The sequence below is a fragment of the Lagenorhynchus albirostris genome, chromosome 2 (genome assembly GCF_949774975.1).
Source record: "Lagenorhynchus albirostris chromosome 2, mLagAlb1.1, whole genome shotgun sequence".
NCBI lineage: Eukaryota > Metazoa > Chordata > Mammalia > Artiodactyla > Delphinidae > Lagenorhynchus > Lagenorhynchus albirostris.
Genome location: NC_083096.1, coordinates 158,372,536 through 158,392,159, shown reverse-complemented (window position 1 = coordinate 158,392,159; position 19,624 = coordinate 158,372,536). Strand labels below are relative to the sequence as shown.

At 37.4% G+C, this 19,624-nt stretch overlaps 1 protein-coding gene across 8 annotated transcripts in view; it reads right to left on the bottom strand.

The window, feature by feature from the left end:
• Window positions 1–19,624, bottom strand: part of ZMYM6 (zinc finger MYM-type containing 6) — a 43,381-nt gene that overhangs the window by 6,939 nt on the left and 16,818 nt on the right. For all 8 annotated transcript variants that reach the window (XM_060140584.1, XM_060140589.1, XM_060140585.1 and 5 more), the window contains 8 exons: window positions 15,282–15,432; window positions 14,243–14,358; window positions 13,149–13,424; window positions 12,826–12,976; window positions 9,840–10,012; window positions 8,544–8,694; window positions 7,184–7,318; window positions 6,369–6,409 (listed from right to left, as the gene is read on the bottom strand). In XM_060140584.1, the coding sequence (XP_059996567.1) occupies window positions 6,369–6,409; window positions 7,184–7,318; window positions 8,544–8,694; window positions 9,840–10,012; window positions 12,826–12,976; window positions 13,149–13,424; window positions 14,243–14,358; window positions 15,282–15,432 (1,194 nt within the window). The remainder of the gene's footprint in view (window positions 1–6,368; window positions 6,410–7,183; window positions 7,319–8,543; window positions 8,695–9,839; window positions 10,013–12,825; window positions 12,977–13,148; window positions 13,425–14,242; window positions 14,359–15,281; window positions 15,433–19,624) is intronic.

Genomic DNA, 19,624 nt, shown 5'->3' with positions numbered 1-19,624 from the left:
GCTTTCTTGTTTCCATTGGGTCCATGGCTTGGGAGAGGGCTCCAGCGTGGTTAAAAAGCTGCCTAGTAGCTGCAGGAAGAGGTTCAGACAGAAGCCCTGACACCGGAGGATAACAGAGGGGCCCCTCAAAGGCAGCTGGGCTGGAGGCTCCTAGCCCTTCTTGAGTTGAGGGTGGCCCCCTCAAAGATATACTCGCCCAGCCCAGCCTAACACCAGCCAGTGTGTCAGGTGGTGGCCCATCTTCTTTATGAGTTTCATCTCCTCATCTATGAAGTGATTCTCCAGGATGTCACAGAGATGGGGGTCTGCACAGGCAGAACCAGGGTATGAAGATCCAAAAGGGCCTGGTTCAGGCTCTTCTCCACAACCATGGTGGCTTCCATGGCATCCAGGGTTTTACCCCACTCATCTTGGGACAGTTTCTGCACACCCTGGAAGAGGATACAGCCACTGCGCTGGTTTTGCATCTTCAGGAGACTCGGAAGAAGTGGCCCACACTCTCCAGAGCCACATGACCACGGCGGAAATGGATGCTCAGAGAGTGGTACGTGTAGGAGGCCAGCAGAGGCAGGCTGACCAGGCGATTGACAGAGGCCTCCACCTTGGCGGAATAATTCTGACCAGTCTGGGAGTTCTTGGTTGACTGGCAGTAAGGACGATGAATGTGCAAAATATACCTGAAAGATAAATTCTTAAAATTGGAGTTCCTGGGTAAAACGGTATTTATGTTTTAAATTTTAATAGGTTTTACTAAATTGCCCTCTGTAGCAGTTTTACCAACTGCCATTGGCAATATGTAAAAACGCCTTAACAGTGTAATTCATCATTTTTATCTTTGCCATCTGATAAAACTGTAGTTCTAAATGGCATTTCTCTAATCTTGAAGTTGAATTATGTTTGCATGTGTTTAAGAACTATTATTTCCTGGTCTGTAAACTGATGGATCATACTTTTGCCCATGTTCCTAATGGGTGTTGGGTCTTCTTACTGACTCACAGACACTCTCTACATATGGAAAAAAATAGCCTTTTATGGCATAAATTGCAACCTTGTTTTTTTCTGTGTCTTTGCCTTTGAAATGTAGTTGAATTTTCCTTACAAATCTTTTATGGCTTTTGGGTTCTGTGACATATTTAGACAGACTTTCCCCACTTCTGCACTAAAATTCTTTCCTATACTTTTTCCTAGTACTTTCATTATTTTTTAAAACTTAAAACTTTTCTCCATCTAGACATCATTTTGGTTTAAGAGGTAGAAATCCAACTGTATTTTCTTCCATATGTCTACTCAGTTGTCACAACACTATTTACTGAATAATCTAGATCTCTCCTACTGATCTGAACTGCCACCTAGATTGTTTCTAAATTCGCATATATATATATATATATATATATTTTTTAGGTCTATTTCTAGACTTCTTTTCTATTGAGCTGTCTATCCATGGCTTCTTGTTGTTTCAACTACGTAGCCTTATAAGTCTGTTGTATAACTGATTCACTTTGCTGTACACCTGAAACTAACACAACCTTATAAATCAACTATACGCCAATAAAAATTTTAAAAACATTTTTTTAAATTTGTAGTTATCCTATAGTTTTGGGAACTAGCTCTTCCCCTTCTCTATTCTTCTTTTTTCAGAATTTCACTGAAGGTTTTTAAAGCACTGGAATGACAATCTGATTTGCGTTTTAAGATGATCATTCTGGCAATAGTGTGGAGAAAAAAACTGCAAAGGGCAAAAATGGAAGGAGGAAGACAAGTAGGAGGTCACTGCAATGCAGAAGAAAGGTGATGGTGGCTCAGACTAAGAAGACAGCAACAGGAGTGATAAGAAGGAACACTGGAGAGGAAGTGTGGGGGAAATAAAACAGCTCTGCTTTATTTGAGATGGCTATTCACAATCTAAGAGTAAATGTCAAGCAAGCAGTTGGATGGATATGTGAATCTAGAGCTCAGAGGTCAAGGCAAGAGAAATAAATCTGGTAATCAGCCACCATCTAGGTGGTTTAAAACCACAGGACTATAATGAGTCCCCTACAAAGAAATGTAGATTGACAAAAGGAACAAATGATTGACCTAGAAGTTGAAGAAGGTATTTCAAGGAATGAAGGAGAGATCAACTGTATCAAATGTTACTGAAAGGATGAGTAGAATAAGAACTGAAAATTGACCACTGGATTTGGCAAAATAAACACTGATGGAGATCTTGACAAGAACAGTTTCAGTGGAGTGGTGCAGACAAAAGCCTGACTAGAGTGAGCTAAGGGAAGATAACAGATAAGGAAATGGTGGCAGCAAGTAGAGGCCACACTTAGAGGAGTTTTTCCAAAATGAAGAGCAGAGAAATGGGACAGTAGCTGAAAGGTCATGGTGTTAAAGAAGGATTTTTTTCAGGTAGGAAAGATTACTGCATGTTTTTGTGTTGGTAAAAATTGTAAGTAGAAAGGAAGGCAAATCCAGAATATATAAAGAAACCCAGGACTTCCCTGGTGCAGTGGTTAAGAATCTGCCTGCCAATGCACGGGACATGGGTTCAAGCCCTGGTCCAGGAAGATCCCACATGCCGCAGAGCAACTAAGCCCATGCACCACAACTACTGAGCCCACAAGCCAGAACTACTGAGCCCTGCGTGCAGCAATGAAAACCCAATGCAGCAAAAACTAAATAAATAAAAATAAACATATTAAAAAAAAGAAATCCATAAGAAAAAGACAAACACAAATATGGGGAAAAATTAAAAACAGGAAATTCAAAGAAAATTCAAATGTTCAAAAACAGAAATATAAGCAAACACACTAGTAATCAGTGACATGTAAAATAAAACAAGATATTACTAAACAGACTGGCAAAAGAAAGTTTAAATCTGACAACACAAAATAACAATAAGGCTGTGGGAAATAAGTACAAAAATAAACTGCTGGTGGGAATGAAAACTGGAACAGCCACTCTATAGGGCAATTTGAAAACTAAAAATGCAAATGCACTTTGTCGCCAAAATTCCATAATTCCATGTCTACACTAGACAAACACCTGCACACGTGCACAAGGAGACACAGAATGTCCACTGTAGCAGATATTTTTGATAGTGAAGCAATCTAATGTTTATCAATAGGCAATAGATAAATATGGTCCCTATATAAAATATTATACAGCAGCAATGGGAATGTAACAAATCTATTAAATATCACATGGATATTTTAAAAAATAACATTATTTTCCATGGATGTGTATATATGAATGTGAAAGATTAAAAATGGTCTGAAAGGGCACACACCAAACTCAGAACAGTAGTTGCATCTAGGGTTGTGAAAAAGGACTGAAGGTAGTGATTCATTTTTTAAAAAGGAGAAAAAAGGGAGGGTAGAAGAAAAAAACAAAAAAACTGTGAGCTAATAAGCCAAATCTATCAATGGTTAATTCTGGATGGAGGGAATACAGTAGAACAGGGAGTTGGCAAAATACGGTTCATGGGCCCACCACCTGTGTTTGTAAATAAAGTTTTACTGTTCCAGTGTTTTACTCACTCATGTATTGCTATGGCTACTTCTGCACTACAATGGCAGAGGTGAGGAGTTGTAACAGAGACTGTATGCCCTGCAAAGTCTAAATATTTACTCTCTAGACCTTTATAGAAAAAGTTTGCTGACATTTGCAGTATATTCTCTTCTTTGCACTTCCCTGTATCTCACCTTTCCCCCAAATTTAAGACCACTTAAATAACCTGAAGAGATTCAGACCAAAGTCCCAGAGAAACAAAGAAAAAATTCTAAAACTGTCAGGTTTTTTTAATCATAAAAATACTACATTATTTATTATTATACTTTTTATAGACTAAACTGAAAATATTAATCAGAACTATTCTGTAACATAGTTTAAATGATTGGTGAATTACAGAAATACTCCATATAGGGAAAACATATATAGGGCAGTCACATTTAATATGAGGGATGTGTTCCTGAAAATCCTGAACAATTCAAAACCAACATAATTCAAGACTAATTGTCCCACACATATAAAGTAGAGGAGGGATGCATTATCAGAGTCATAAGCCTATAACCAATATAGAATATTTTTATAATACATATTAATAATACTTATTAATATAAGGTACATTAACAACGATTCATTATACAGTTAGGCAGTTAATAACAAAATTATTAATTCTACAACATGGTGATCTATTAATAATGTAATTTTAAGATATAATTTAATGTACAATACATAGCATACATATAGACACAAAATTAACTTACTGATAGTTCATTAACTAATGTAGTATACTGCCTGAAAATAATTAAGTAGAGTTATCACCATCTTCCAACAACACTAATAATGGGAGAGTTAAGAGATATCGAACTAAGTAGGATAAACTCTCTCTCCACATTACGGCGAAAGCTGGTCTGATTCCCTGGAAGACTTTTGCTAAAGAATGAATCTAATGAATCTAACGTGGTTTGTTTTTTTTTCTCATTTTTTCTTTTTTCACTGAGGATTTCTTGATATGCAGACACACTGTCCGTCTTTCGCCTTGCCACTGTGGAACCGCAATCCACATTTGGATCATCTTCAAATATAGCAACTGGTTGCTGAAATATGGTCAAAAGTCTATGCCAGTCACTTCACTGTTAGTTGATGTGTTAAAGGCCCAGGCTAATTGCTGGGGCCCTCTTCCTTTGTTTTTCTAATTCTAGCAAGTCTTCCTTTATTAATCCCTGGGCAACAACCCAAGCAAAATTTCAACATTCCTTTCAACAACCTTGCACAAATTTACCTTCTTTACCATTTTCATAGCTTTTTTTTTTTTTATTAATTCATTTAGTTTTGGCCGTGTTGGGTCCTCGTTGCTGCATGCGGGCTTTCTCTAGTTGTGGCGAGCAGGGGCTACTTTGTTGCGGTGCGCAGGCTTCTCATTGCAGTGGCTACTCTTGTTGCGGAGCACCGGCTATAGGCGAGAGGGCTTCAGTAGTTGTGGCTCATGGGCTCTAGAGTGCAGGCTCAGCAGTTGTGGCTCACAGGCTTAGTTGCTCCACGGCATGTGGGATCTTCCCAGACCAGGGATTGAACAAATGTCCCCCGCACTGGCAGGCGGATTCTTAACAACTGCACCACCAGGGAAGTCCCTTATAGCTTCTTTATTAGCAGATGTTATGGTGTCTTCCAAGTTAAAGCCTCTTTAAATTCTGGTAAAGCTGAAATGTTTTGATAGCTTCAGTGTTAGCAGATATAGCTGGCCTGCTCATTTTTATATTCTTAAAACCTTGGTGGGCTTTAAAATTGGAAAGCCAGCCATGACTTGCAGTAAACCTTTTTGTCTCAGTGTCGCCTCCTTTCAAATCATCAAAAATACTTCATGCCGTAGCACAGATGATAGCTTGGCCTTAGGGACGCATTATGGCAGCACTGATTTTGCAGCTGTGTTGCCAGGATTTCTTCCATTTATTCCATTATCCTTGCCTGGTTACAAGATAATTTTGTGAACTAAAGAATGTACCTGCTTTAATACTGCTTTGGGGTTTTTTGAGCATTATCTCTAATACTCTGCAGGGTGCACTCTCCTAAATTAACAGCATGAGATATCATAGCAATGGTCTGGCCTTCTTCACAAAGTTTTATCACATCTAACTTCTGCTCCAAATTTAGAATTTGGGGCACATTTTTTAGTATAGCAACACCACTTAATGAACATGAATGACGCTGTTATATGATATCAATATTTAAAAAAAGATTTGAATTGTATCAAGAGCAAATGTTAAGAGAGCAACACAACAGTCACTGAAAACATTAACTCAAGATCTGACACATTAGGTTCGTGTGATACTGATAAAGGATGATAGGAATTTTGTTTTCCTGCTAAAGTGATGCTGACATAGGACAACAATGAGATAGTCTGCAATTCTTTCAGCCTGCCAGATTTGAAATTATATATTTCCTTAAATTTTTTTTTAAATCTTGGGAAGTTTCACAATAAAGTGGGAATTTAAATATATTTTTATTTTGCACTATTTTCAGCCTCACATAATTCAAAGATGCATAAAACAACAATATACTGAACTTTTTCAAGAGACCTTCTAGTCTAAAAGAAAAATACTTGAATGTAGTAAAAGAGAAAAATAAGCAACCAGACGGAATTAACAAGTATTTAAAGAAACTCAGGAACCAGAACACAAATAATAAAATCAGGAATGCATTCTTATTAATGATCTAACTTTAAGATTCAAAAACAAAAATCAGTGTATAATATATTACTCTACTTTTTAAAAAGACTAAGCAGCAAATAGACATGAACTCAGACATATATTAGAAGGCTATATCCAAAATGAAACTAAACCCAAGGGGCATTAATCAGGAAAATATTTAATAAAACTTACATCTTCAATGATCTTTGCTGCCTCTTTAGTATTAACTGCACCTGTTATAAATTAAAACATACATTATCCCTAGAATATACAGAAGTAAACACTAAAACCAAGAGGTTACTTTCCTCTTGCTAAGGTGGTCTACAGCCTAGTCCAGAATTTCTCAAAAAGTGGTACAAGGAAACTTGGCATCAATACTACCTGGGGTGCTTGGTAAAGGTAGGGATTCCTGGGCCTAATCCCATCCTACTGTATTAGAATCTCCGAAGGTAAAGGCAGTGATATTAAAATCAATTGGGAGATTGGGACTGACATATATACACTAATATGTATAAAATGGATAACTAATAAGAACCTGCTGTATAAAAAAATAAATAAAATAAAATTCAAAAAAAGGGCTTCCCTGGTGGCACAGTGGTTGAGAGTCCGCCTGCCGATGCAGGGGACGTGGGTTCGTGCCCCGGTCTGGGAAGATCCCACATGCCGCAGAGTGGCTGAGCCCGTGAGCCATGGCCGCTGAGCCTGCGCTCCACAACGGGAGAGGCCACAACAGTGAGAGGCCCGCGTACAGCACAAAAAAAAAAAAAAAAAAAAAAAAGTCAAAAAAAAGATAAATAAATAAAATCAATTGGGTTCTTAAAAAAATAAACTATACATGCCACTTCCTTCCCTATACATGCCACCCTGCTTGCTACCCACTTCCCTCAGAGACAGAGGGGCATGTTTCCTCATATAAACATATATGTAAACATTACCAATAAGAGCTATTTACCCTAGACAACACTCACCTCTACAGTCTACCCAAATGCCTTTACATCAAGTCATACCTTTTAAAACAACATTCTCTGTGAGCTGGGCAGGAGATATTTTTGCCAATGACACCACATTGGTTATAACTGGTATTGTATTTGTCCTTGCAGAAGGGAGCTCCACTGAAGCAGTTTGTGCCTTAGAAATATTTACTGATTAAAATAGACAAAAAGGTAAGACCTAGTATAAACAAAAGGATCACACACACACATTAAAAAAACCCTGTTTAACAGCTAAGTTTCAAGGTACAATGCAAATATCTAACTCTGTATAATGTTGGGTTGGGTGATTCTGTTCAGATTAGTGTTCATTAGGACTTAAAGGGTACCTGATTCTCTAAAATTATAAACTTCAACTGATACTTAATAGGTGAAAATACAGGTATCAGCTTCAGGATTAACCGGACTTTTCCATTAGTGAATACTAAAATTCCTACACCTAAGCTTGATTCAAATAAAAATTTAACATGCTAATTTTTATAAGTAAGTTGGTGATGTAGCTGTCCATCCACATAAAAACAGTGACTTTGTTAACCCACATTATACAATGAAAATTCTACCACCACCCTAACTGGTCTTATGGAATGAATGATAACACAAAAGATTAGTGCAAGGCATATGTGATTAAGGTGATGATTAATAAGATTGCAAAGGCAGACAAAGGCCAGACTTTAATGTCAAAGCACATGAATTCTGTCAATTCAGCAGCATGCCAGGCTTTGAGGAGAGAACATAACATCAGATGTTTTTAGTCTAACTCAGAGAAGTGCTACTTCAGAGAGCTACTTTCAGAACATGCCACATATCTATTCATCTGGATATTCTGACCACATTAGCTGTCCTACTTGCAAAATTATTTTATTCTTAGCCAGGAAAAACTTCGCTACCTGTGAAGAACTGGTCTACTTTATTTTTTCTGATATAATTAATGTGTTGTTCTTTTTTCCTTGGCTACAAGCAAGCTCTGGATCAAATCTGACACCAGTCACAACAACCATATTAACATACTTATATCCTCTTCCTTTGTTTGCCCTGATGTTCTGTTTTTATTTCTGGTTTATTAACTGAATAGCATATATCCCTTAGTGTAAGTTATTTATGTACAGATAATTCAATCAAAAGCAATCAAATCTAATTTTCCTACAAAATCAGTGCTTATATGTTTACTGATTCCTTGGTGTGTTTGATTTTGATAGCAAAAGGCATCAGGATTAATTTTCCCTCAAGAGCAATCTTTAAGAATTCTTACAGGAAAATTTAAGGAAATTCAGGCTATTTGACTCCAGTGAAATTTGTTTTATTATATTATTTACAACTGTGTGTGCTGATAGTAACTTAGGACTGACATAAAGACCCCCTTAGCCAAGTTTAACTTTACCTTTATTTTGTGACAGAGGGTCATTCATAATTTGCTGACGATGACAAAACTCCATGACACAAAATAGGTTACAGAAATGTTTGATGTTTCCTCGCCATTTTATGGACTCACTTAGCTTACCCTGTCGTTTACAACCATCACACTTGGCCATCTGAGAAAGAAATGTAAAACAGGATAGGCTTAAAACTGTAAAATAATGAAAATATAACAATAATCATAAAATCGGAGGAACTATGAAAACAGGATACATGAGTCAGTTGAGATCACAAAATGTAAGGTTCCTACCTTAAGACACTGTACTTAAAAATATATACACTTTGTTTCGTATAGATGCCCTCAACTGAGAGGATATAAAAGTTATCTCCTGTTTTCAAAATTACTGATGAAGCAATCTAAAGATAGGCTTTTTTTTTTTAACGTTAAGAGGTAGCCTACTGCAGTATAAAGAATATGGGCTTTGGAGTCATAAAGATTTTGACTCATTCAACAAATATCTAACTAGATATCCTTCGTCTTGAGCATTGAGATAGGTCTTGGTCATATAATTATGAAAAAGACTCCCAAAGAAAGTTATATGTTAGGAAGGTAGACAAGTAAACAGGTGATTTCACTGGAATGTTACAGGTGCTGTCCATCACCTACCAGCTTCTTCAGGGGCACATTACTTAACCTCCCTGGACCTTACTTTTTTTCCTTATTTATAAACAGGTAATACTATACCTACCTCTTAGGATTGTGGTGAGGAGTAAATGAAATAACACTTATGAAGCACTGGACATGTATTAGTGGTTCAATTAATTATAGCTTTCGTTGTTAGCCTTTCAAAAAAAAAATTTTTTTAAGAAGGCAGGTGAGGGTTAAGGAGGTCAGAGTCATTTGACCTATGAAGTGAGAACAAGGTCTGACTTCAAATTTCTCAGAGTAACTTTCTGAATGAGAGAGCAACTTAAGGCAACATAACTATGTAAAGTTCTAACTAAAAAAAACCCAAAGTTATAAATAAGGTCCGTGTGCCTTATAAGAAAGCAAAAATTAAAGGAACATATCTTCAAACAACAACAAAGTCTCCCGAAATTCTATACTCTTTTTTTTAAATTCTTTTATTTATTTATTTTAATTCTATACTCTTTACCCCAAAGATTTCATGTTTATATTCAATTGAATTTTGCTTTAGGAGCCCATAATTTATTTACCCAATTCTAAACACCCAATTTTTCTTCACATAATCTGAATATATTTCAAATAGAAAATAATTTGTAGGAACTTCAGAAAGCCAAAGAGATATATTACATTTACCTGATAAAACAGAACAGTAAATTTGGTCATGCAGTCTTCACAACAAAACTCTTCTAACTTGCCCTCCAATCGATTTTCTACCAAATTAGGGGATGTCTGTGAACAATAACTGCACATCTTACAGTAGTTTCCCCATCGTTCTCCAAAGTCACGGGCAGAGAGGAATTTGCAAACTGAGAACCAGAGGGATAAAAGCAAGAAACATCAAGTTTATATAAACTTGAAGACAGTAAAGTGAGTTTCTACAGTCTTAGATAGCAACTTTAAGCTAATTTCTAAATACTTGACACAATTATTTGCCTCTAGGTTAAAAGACAGTCTTATCTATATTCACAAAACAAATATATCACTTTTGAAACATATACTCTAAATATTAGATCGTCTATATTCAGAAACATCAGAGGTACTGGGTTGGCCAAAAAGTGTCTTCAGTTTTTAAGTAAAAATAAAAGACACATTTTTCATTTTCACCAAGAACTTCATTGAACAACGTATTCACCCTTTTGTTCCACTACCTTCTGACATTTTTCAGGCAACTTCACAATTCCATCTTCACAAAACTTTTTTATCTTTTTGAGCAAAGAACTGTTCAGGTGCCTTTTACTGTCTTCCAGGAAAATGAAATTTTTCCCATTAAAAGAATTTTGTAAAGACCAAAATAAAAGGAAATCCGAAGGTGCAATGTCTGGTGAATACAGTGGATGAATCAAAACTTCCCAGCCAAGTTGTAACAGTTTTTGCCAGGTCATCAAAGAAACATGCGGTCTTGCGTTATCCTGATGGAAGGTTATGCGTTTTCTGTTGACTAATTCTAGACACTTTTCATCAAGTGCTGCTTTCAGTTGGTCTAACTGGAAGCAGTACTTGTTGGAATTAATCGTTTGGTTTTCCAGAAGGAGCTCATAATAGAGGGCTCCCTTCCAATGTCACCATATACACAACATCACCTTCTTTGGATGAAGACTGGTCTTTGGTGTGGCTGGTGGTGGTTCGTTTTGCTTGTCCCACAGTCTCTTCCATTCCACATTACTGTACAGTATCCACTTTTCATCGCCCGTCACAATTTGTTTTAAAAATGGAACACTGGGACTTCCCTAGTGGTGCAGTGGTTAAGAATCTGCCTGCCAATGCAGGGGACACAGGTTCGAGCCCTGGTCCGGGAAGATCCCACATATCACGGAGCAACTAAGCCTATGTGTCACAACTACTGAACCTGCTCTCTAGAGCCCATGAGCCACAACTACTGAAGCCCACGTGCCTAGAGCCCGTGCTCCGCAGCAAAGACAAGCCAGTGCAATGAGAAGCCTACGTACCACAACGAAGAGTAGCCCCCGCTCACCGCAACTAGAGAAAGCCCGCGCACAGCAACAAAGACCCAACGCAGACAAAAATAAGTAAATAAATAAATTTATTTAAAAAAAAAGAGAAAAAAGCCAAGTTCAAAAAAACAAAACAAGGGCTTCCCTGGTGGCACAGTGGTTGAGAGTCCGCCTGCCGATGCAGGGGACACAGATTCGTGTCCTGGTCCGGGAAGATCCCACATGCCGTGGAGCGGCTGGGCCCGTGAGCCATGGCTGCTGAGCCTGTGTGTCCGGAGCCTGTGCTCTGCAACAGGAGAGGCCACAACAGTGAGAGGCCCGCGTACCGCAAAACACAAACAAACAAACAAAAATAAGAACGTCTTCCTTACGTTTAAGTAGAGAATTGCATGCGGAAATACAGTCAAGGTTTTTTTCGCTTAACTTATGTGGAACCCAAACATCAAAGCGATTAACGTAAGCAACGTGGTGCAAATGATTTTCAATGCTTGATTTGGATATTTTGAGTATGTCAACTGTCCCCCGCGTGGTATAATGCTGATTGTTCTCAATGTCTCAATTTGATCACTATCAACTTCAACTGGTCTACCCAACCATGGAGCATCGTCCAGAGAGAAATCTCCAGCACGAAACTTCGCAAACCACTTTTGACACATTCGATCAGTCACAGCACCTTCTCCATACACTGCGCAAATCTTCTTTTTGTGTTTCAGTTGCATTTTTACTTCCTTGAAATAATAAAGCATAATATGCCAAAAATGCTTTTTTCTTCCATCTTCAATATTAAAATGGTTACATAAAAATTCACCAATTTTTTAATTTTTTTAATTTTTGCCTGTGTCAGATCTTAGTTGTGGCACACAGAATCTTCGTTGAGGCATGCGAGATCTTCTCGTTGCAGCACGCAGACTTTTCTCCAGTTGTGGCATGCGGGTTTTCTCTTCTCTAGTTGTGGCACGCAGGCTCCAGGGCACGTGGGCTCTGTAGTTTGCGGCACACAGCCTCTCTAGTTGAGGTGCGCAAGCTCAGTAGTTGTGGCGCATGGGCTTAGTTGCCCCGCGGCACGTGGAACCTTAGTTCCCTGATCAGGAATCAAACCTGTGCCCCCTGCGTTGAAAGGTGGATTCTTTACTACTAGACTACCAGGGAAGTCCCCCAAAATTCACCAATTTTGATAAGTCTTTTTTTAAATGCACGCTGATATGACAGCTGTCACATACAATCTAACAAAATTGTTTCGAATGAAGTTAAAGAAAACTAAGTGCTACAAGAGCCATCATACAGAAAAAAACGAAGCAACCTTTTGGCCAACCCAATATAAAAGTTTCTTAAGCCAAGAAGCAGTAATTGCTTAAGTACCCTCTTTATGAATGGGTGCAAACACAAAAAGATCTCTGAAGTCATAGCTAAACTTACAAAGAGATTTTCTATATACGAATACCATTGACCTAATTATATTTTGAAAGTTTTTCTTTATTGAGATTATTATAACATTTAAAAGGATAGAATTTAAAGTGAATTAAGTATAAACTCAATAAAAAAGCTTCAAATTATACTTCATAAAAGAAATTACTTGAAAATTAATTGTGGATTAACAGCTCAACTCATCATGAATTACTTCATAACAACCATATGCTCTGCGGCCAAAACTGAGCTTTTTTCTTTACCTTCACTACAGAATGGCTTATCAACCCCTGAGAATCGTACAGTCTCCTTTATAATTTTCTGCAGTTTACAGTAGTCACACATTGCCATAACTTTATTTCTCTTTTTGTATTCATCAGAGCAAATCTTGCCACAAAACAGAAACATTTTACCCTGCAGAGGAAGAACAGTCATTAATATCTAATTAAATTAAACAGTTGCTTTATTGTTAAGAAATCCTTTTCTTTCTCATTTCAAAGCAAACCAAGGGACTGTCAAAGATGAAAAGACAAAAATACTTCTTTAGATAAACTCATATTCAATCCCTTCCACGATCTCTCTTTACCTTGTAGAAAAGAAGTTCTGGTTTTGTGGCAAACAGATGGTTACAGTGCTGACACTTGAGTTTAACAACTGTATGGGTTAAAGCAACTTGCTGGGACTGAGCAGAAGGAGGCTGGAGATTGGCTGCGGCAGAGCCACTGACGGAGCTGGGGGAAACGGCAGAGGTGTTACCTCCTCCTGCTGACACTGCTGACCCAGAGGGTGGACTTACAACCACTTGGCCCTGAGACAAGGGCACTGCTGAAGAGTTTGTTCCTTTTGGCTTGTTAAATACATTCTGAATGAATACAAATAAGGCAAAGATTTTATCAACTGAGAAATAAGGTAACTTGATCAATTTCATTTTCTCATTTTAATAAATTAATTCCCCCCAAACGTTTCTTGAAAATTTTATTGAGTAGTTCACAGAAAGAGTTGAAATGGCATACTTCCAGAATAGGACTGAGAAATGCAACATTAAAAGATTGAGGACTAAAATTCAGGCTTTCCAGACAAAGATCTCTAGTACATGACTAATTAATAAATTAAAGCAGCCCTCTCCTTTCCCCCAAGATACCCCTTCACCTGCACTCCCATTACCAACCAGCCTCTCATGGCTATTAAGAGCACAGTGGCCACCAGTAGTCTCTTTCTCCCTGTGCCAGGGATACTACATCAGGCATCTTCCCACCCAGGAGGATGGGAAACTCTACCCTTTCCCTGTGTATCAGAGAGAAGAGAATGGGACAAGTACGTGGAAGCTTCCATATCCACACCAGGACTCATTATGTATCTGGCCCAGGATGAAACGAAGGGACACATGAGCACATCACCATGCCACCTATCCAAACCATAGCCTAGCTTCCATTCTTTTGAAAGGGAGAGAGCCAACGGAGAAAGTGGGAGAGAAAGGTAGTTTAGGTGAGCACTCTGAATTAAGAAGGACTGAGGGTCAAATCTTGGGCTCAGACATTTTGCAGAAATGACCTCTTGGATCACAGCTGAATAGAATTTTTTTCTTTCTAACTTAATAAGCATGGTCCTTCAGCAGTTAACATTTGCCATAGACCAACGCCTAAGAGAACTGCAAGGGTAAAGTACTACCTTAGCTCATACCTGGAAAGCCACCACACAACTGGAGCTGCAGAAGCTGTATATAGTTCCATTGGACATGGCTAGGTGATACTGAGGGACTGCTGAGGTTTTGCAACTATGACACAAAACCTGGACACCTTGGTAGCAAAAAATAAAAACCAATGAGTAAGTTACACAGATGAACAAATGATCCAAAAATGTATTAGGAGAGTAAAAAAACCAAATATGCAGTAATATGCAAAACAAAAAAGAAGGAACTTTACAATAATATGTAAAGCTAACCTCAATTAAGTCCCACTTACGCAAAAATTAACTTGGAACTTATACGTGTTTTTTCTCTCTTTTCACATATGAAATTACAAAATAAATACTTCAATCAAGAGAATCACTGAAAAACTTTGTCACTTAAAAATCATCTCTTGGGCTTCCCTGGTGGCGCAGTGGTCGAGAGTCCACCTGCCGATGCAGGAAACGCGGGTTCGTGCCCCGGTCCAGGAAGATCCCACATGCCGCAAAGCGGCTGGGCCCGTGAGTCATGGCCACTGAGCCTGTGTGTCTGGAGCCTGTGCTCTGCAACGGGAGAGGCCACAACAGTGAGAGGCCTGCGTATCGCAAAAAAAAAAAAAAAATCAGCTCTTTGTGGGACTTCCCTGGTGGTCCAGTGGTTAAGAATCCGCCTTCCAATGCAGGGAATATGGGTTTGGTCCCTGGTGGGGAAACTAAGATCCCACATGCCACGGGGCAACTAAGCCCGTGCGCCACAACTATTCAGCCCGTGTGCCACAACTAGAGAGAAGCCTGCGCACCACCACAAAATATCTCACATGCTGCAACTAAGACCCAATGCAGCCTAAAATAAATTAATTAATTACTTTAAAAAAATACTGCATGGATCCTTCAAAGAAAATAAAAATAAAAATCAGCTCTTTGAAACTAAAATAACCTTGGGTCTTTATTTAACCACATAGATCAGTTTAGTTTGTAACGAAGTGAAAGAAAAGCAGTCACATTCTTCTTTAACAGTTACGAAATCTATAAATTTATCAAACTTAAACATTACCTGAAGAAATAACTGTCTTAACTCTGTAAGCAGATAAGCAATTAATAGAGCAGAAAAGCTCTGTTTTTCCCGAGTCGTTCGTAGTCTCAATCATTTCAGCTGAGGGCCTCAATGATTTCCCCAAGGCATATGGAGGAGTTTGGGCTGAATTCTATTAAAATAAAATAAGATTTAGATACCTAGTACAAGCACACGTATATATATATGGTTTAAGGAAAGAAAAATAAAATCTACCTACAACCAAAGCCTTTGGCTAAAATATTTGAGCATGACAATGATAGCAGCTACACTAAGTACAGACTTTCCTAAAAGTTGGGATGTAGGAAAAATAAGTTCTTTCAGACAATAATACAGGCATACCTCATTTTATTGTGCTTCACTTTATTATGCTTTGCAGATACTGCATTTTTTACAAATTGAAGATCTGTGGCAACCCTGTGTCTATCAGTGCCATTTTTCCAACAGCATTTGCTCACTGTGTCACATTTTGGTAATTCCCACAATATTTCAAAATTTTTCATTATTATTGTATATTTTATGGTGATCTGTAATCAGTGATCTTTGATGTTACCACTGTAACTATTTTGGGGCACCATAAACCATGCCCATTTAAGACTAGCTAAATTGATAAACGTTGTATGTGTTCTGACTGCTCCACTGACCAGCTATTTCCCATCTCTCTCCCTCTCCTCAGGCCCCCTATTCCCTGAGACACAACAATATTGAAATTAGGCCAGTTAATAACCCTACAATGGTCTCTAGGTAGTCAAGTGAAAGGAACAGTTACACGTTTCTCACTTCAAATCAAAAGCTAGAAATGATTAAACTTAGTGAGGAAGGCATGTGGAAAGCTAAGAGAGGCCTAAGGCTAGGCCTCTTGTGCCAGTTAGCCAAGTTGTAAATGCAAAGGAGAAGCTCTTGAAGGAAATTAAAAGTGCTACTCCAGTGAAGACACAAATGATAAGAAAGCAAAACAGTCTTACTGCTGATATGGATAAAGTTTTAGTGTCTGGACAGAAGATCAAACCAGCCACAATATTCCCTTAAGCCAAAGCCTAATCCAAAGCAAGGCCCTACCTCTCTTCAATTCTATGAAGGCTGAGACAGGTGAGGAAGCTGCAGAAGAAAAGTCTGAAGGTGGCAGAGGTTGGTTCATGAGTTTTAAGGAAAGAAGCCATCTCTAAAACATCAAAGTACAATGTGAAGCAGCAAGTGCTGATGCGGAAGCTACAAGTTATTCAGAAGATCTAGCTAAGATAATTAATGAAGGTGGCTACATTAAACAGATTTTCAATGCAGATGAAATAGCCTTCCATTGGAAGAAGATTCCATCTAGGACTTTCATGCTAGAGAGAAGTCAATGCCTGGCTTCAAAGCTTCAAGGACAGGCCAACTCTCTTGTTAGGGGCTACTGCACCTGGTGACTTTAAGTTGAAGCCAATGCTCATTTATTATTCTAAAAATCCTAGGGCCCTTAAGAATTATGCTAAATCTACTCTGCCTGTGTTCTATAAATGGAAAAACCATGCCTAGATAACAGTACATCTGCTGACAACACGGTTTACTGAATATTTTAAGCCCACTGTTGAGACCTACTCCTCAGAAGAAAAGATTCCTTTCAAAATATTATTGCTCATTGACAATGCATCTGGTCACCCAGGAGCTCTGATGGAGATGTACAATGATATTAATGTTGTTTTCACACCTGCTAACAAATCATCCATTCTGCAGCCCATGGATCAAAGAGTAATTTTGACTTTCAAGTCTTATTATTTAAGAAATACATTTCGTAACGCTATTGCTGCCATAGATTGTGATTCTTCTGATAGAGCTGGACAAAGTAAATTAAAAGCCTTCTGGAAAAGATTCACCATTCTAGATGACATTAAAAGCATAAGTGATTCATGGGAAGAGGTCAAAATATCTACATTAACAGGAGTTTAGAAGAAGTTGACTCCAACTATCATGGATGACTTTGAGGGGTTTAAGACGTCAGTGAATAAAGTAACTGCAGATTGGTGGAAATAGCAAAAGGACAAGAATTAGAGGTGAAGCCCGAAAGATGTGACTCAATTTCCACAATCTCAGGACAAAACTTTAATGAACAAGGAGTTGCTTCTTACGGCTGAGCAAAAACAAGTGGTGTCTTGAGATGGAATCTACTCCTGGTGAAGATGACTGTTGAAATGACAACAAAGGATTTAGAATATTACATAAATTTAGTTGATAAAGCAGCAACAGGGTTTGACAGGATTGATTCCCATTCTGAAAGAAGTTCTACTGAGGGTCAAATGCTATCAAACAGCTCTGCATACCACAGAGAAATCGTTTATGAAAGGAAGAGTCAATCCATGCAGCAAACTTAATTGTCTTATTTTAAGAAACTGCCACAGCCACCCCAGTAATCACCTTCAGTAATCACCACCCTGAGCAGTCGGCAGTCATCAACATCGAGGCAAGACCCTCCACCAGCAAAAAGATTACAACTCGCTGAAGGCTCAGAGGAATGTTAGCATTTTTAAGCAATAAAGTATTTTTAAATTAAGGTATGCACATTGTTTTTCTAAGACATAATGTTATCGCACACTTCACAGACTACAGTATAGTGTAAACATAACTGTTATATGCACTGGGAAACCAAAAATTTGTGTGTCACTTTATTGCATTATTTGCTTTATTGTGGTGGTCTGTAACTGAACATGCAGTATCTCTGAGGTATGTCTATAAAGGCCCTCTCTTTCTAAAGGTGAAGAAAAGACATAATCTATCTAAGTTAGTTATCTAGTAAGCTGCTTTCCTAGCTACAGAAACTGGATGAATTCAATCACATGTCTCTAAAACTCTTAACTGATGAAATGTCTATAAACACTATTTTAGAATTATTTAAGGATTAGCTCTTTACTTTTTGAAAGGACCCACATAGACCTGAAACATACCTCTTTCAACCAAGAATATATATCAATTATATATATAATATGTATATATATAAATTATATTCGTGTGTATGTGTATATAAGAATTGATACATATAATCTTGCTTTATCGCAGTGGTCTAGAACCAAACCCACAATATTTCTGAGGTATGCCTGTAAAATGTAAACTGAAAAATATTAGTAACTACTCATCTATATTAGCAACAACAAAACACATTAAAAGTAATAACTAATTAGTCATAACATACTTCTCTCATCACAAATAATCAGAGAGGACCAAGTAATCCACGAACCGAAGGACCACCCTCAGGACAGACCTGGACATCAATCTAGGATAGAGTCTACCACCTTGAAGGTTACTTAACTAGGAAGACTCTTTATCAGGAGATAGAAAAGATGTTTAATGTATATTAGGAGATTCTACAGAACTACCTGTAGTTCAAGCTGAGTTTCATAATAAAATTTGCCTGTAAGGTTATTCATGTTTTAAGAAACAACAACAATAATAATGCTACCATTTATATAAATTACCAATGTTATTACTTACTGAGTGCTTACCATGAGCAGGCCCCACACTAAGCAATTTACATACACTGTACCATAAAATCCTTTCAATAACATAGTGAGATACTTTAAAAAAATTATATATATATTTTTAATTTAAACAAACTTTAAATTAACAAATAAACAATAAAGTAGGAGACTAAACTTACTTCATCTGGCTCCTAAGTCCAAGCTCCTAACTGCTACCCTGTCACTGACACAATATAAGGTCTTTTAGTAATGAATTAAATAGGGAAGTAAAAGGTAGGAAAATATAAATTGCAAAGTTACAATACATAATCTTCCTGGTAAAAGACGAACATCATTCATGCAGTTGATAGGGTATAATACCAGTAACAAAATCAGGAATGGAAATGATTTTTGGAATACATATATATATGTATATATATATATATATACACACACACATATATATAAAACATGGATTTTATTCTTGTGAAAGTAGTAGCCAGACTGCAAAAAGTGGCTAAGTTTCTAGAAAAGAGATACTTTCCAAAGATGAACATCTATTACCAACTGCTCAAAGGAATTAAAAATAAACCAAACATCCTAACTGAAAAAAACTTTTAATTATCATTTATACCTGTTTAAAAAATAACTTTTTAAAGACCCCATATTATTCAGCAATAATTAAACTGACACAAATTAATATATTTAGTAACGAAACTAATAAATAAAAATTAGCTAAAATTTTAAAAAGGCAGTTGGAAAATAGAAAAAAGAAAACAAAAAAGCTACAGTATTCTAATAAGGCAATGTTGCCAGAATAATTACAATTCATTCCAAAACACATTTAAAATATATATTTTCTAAAAGGAAAAAGATGTTTTATATTTGCTGATTGTA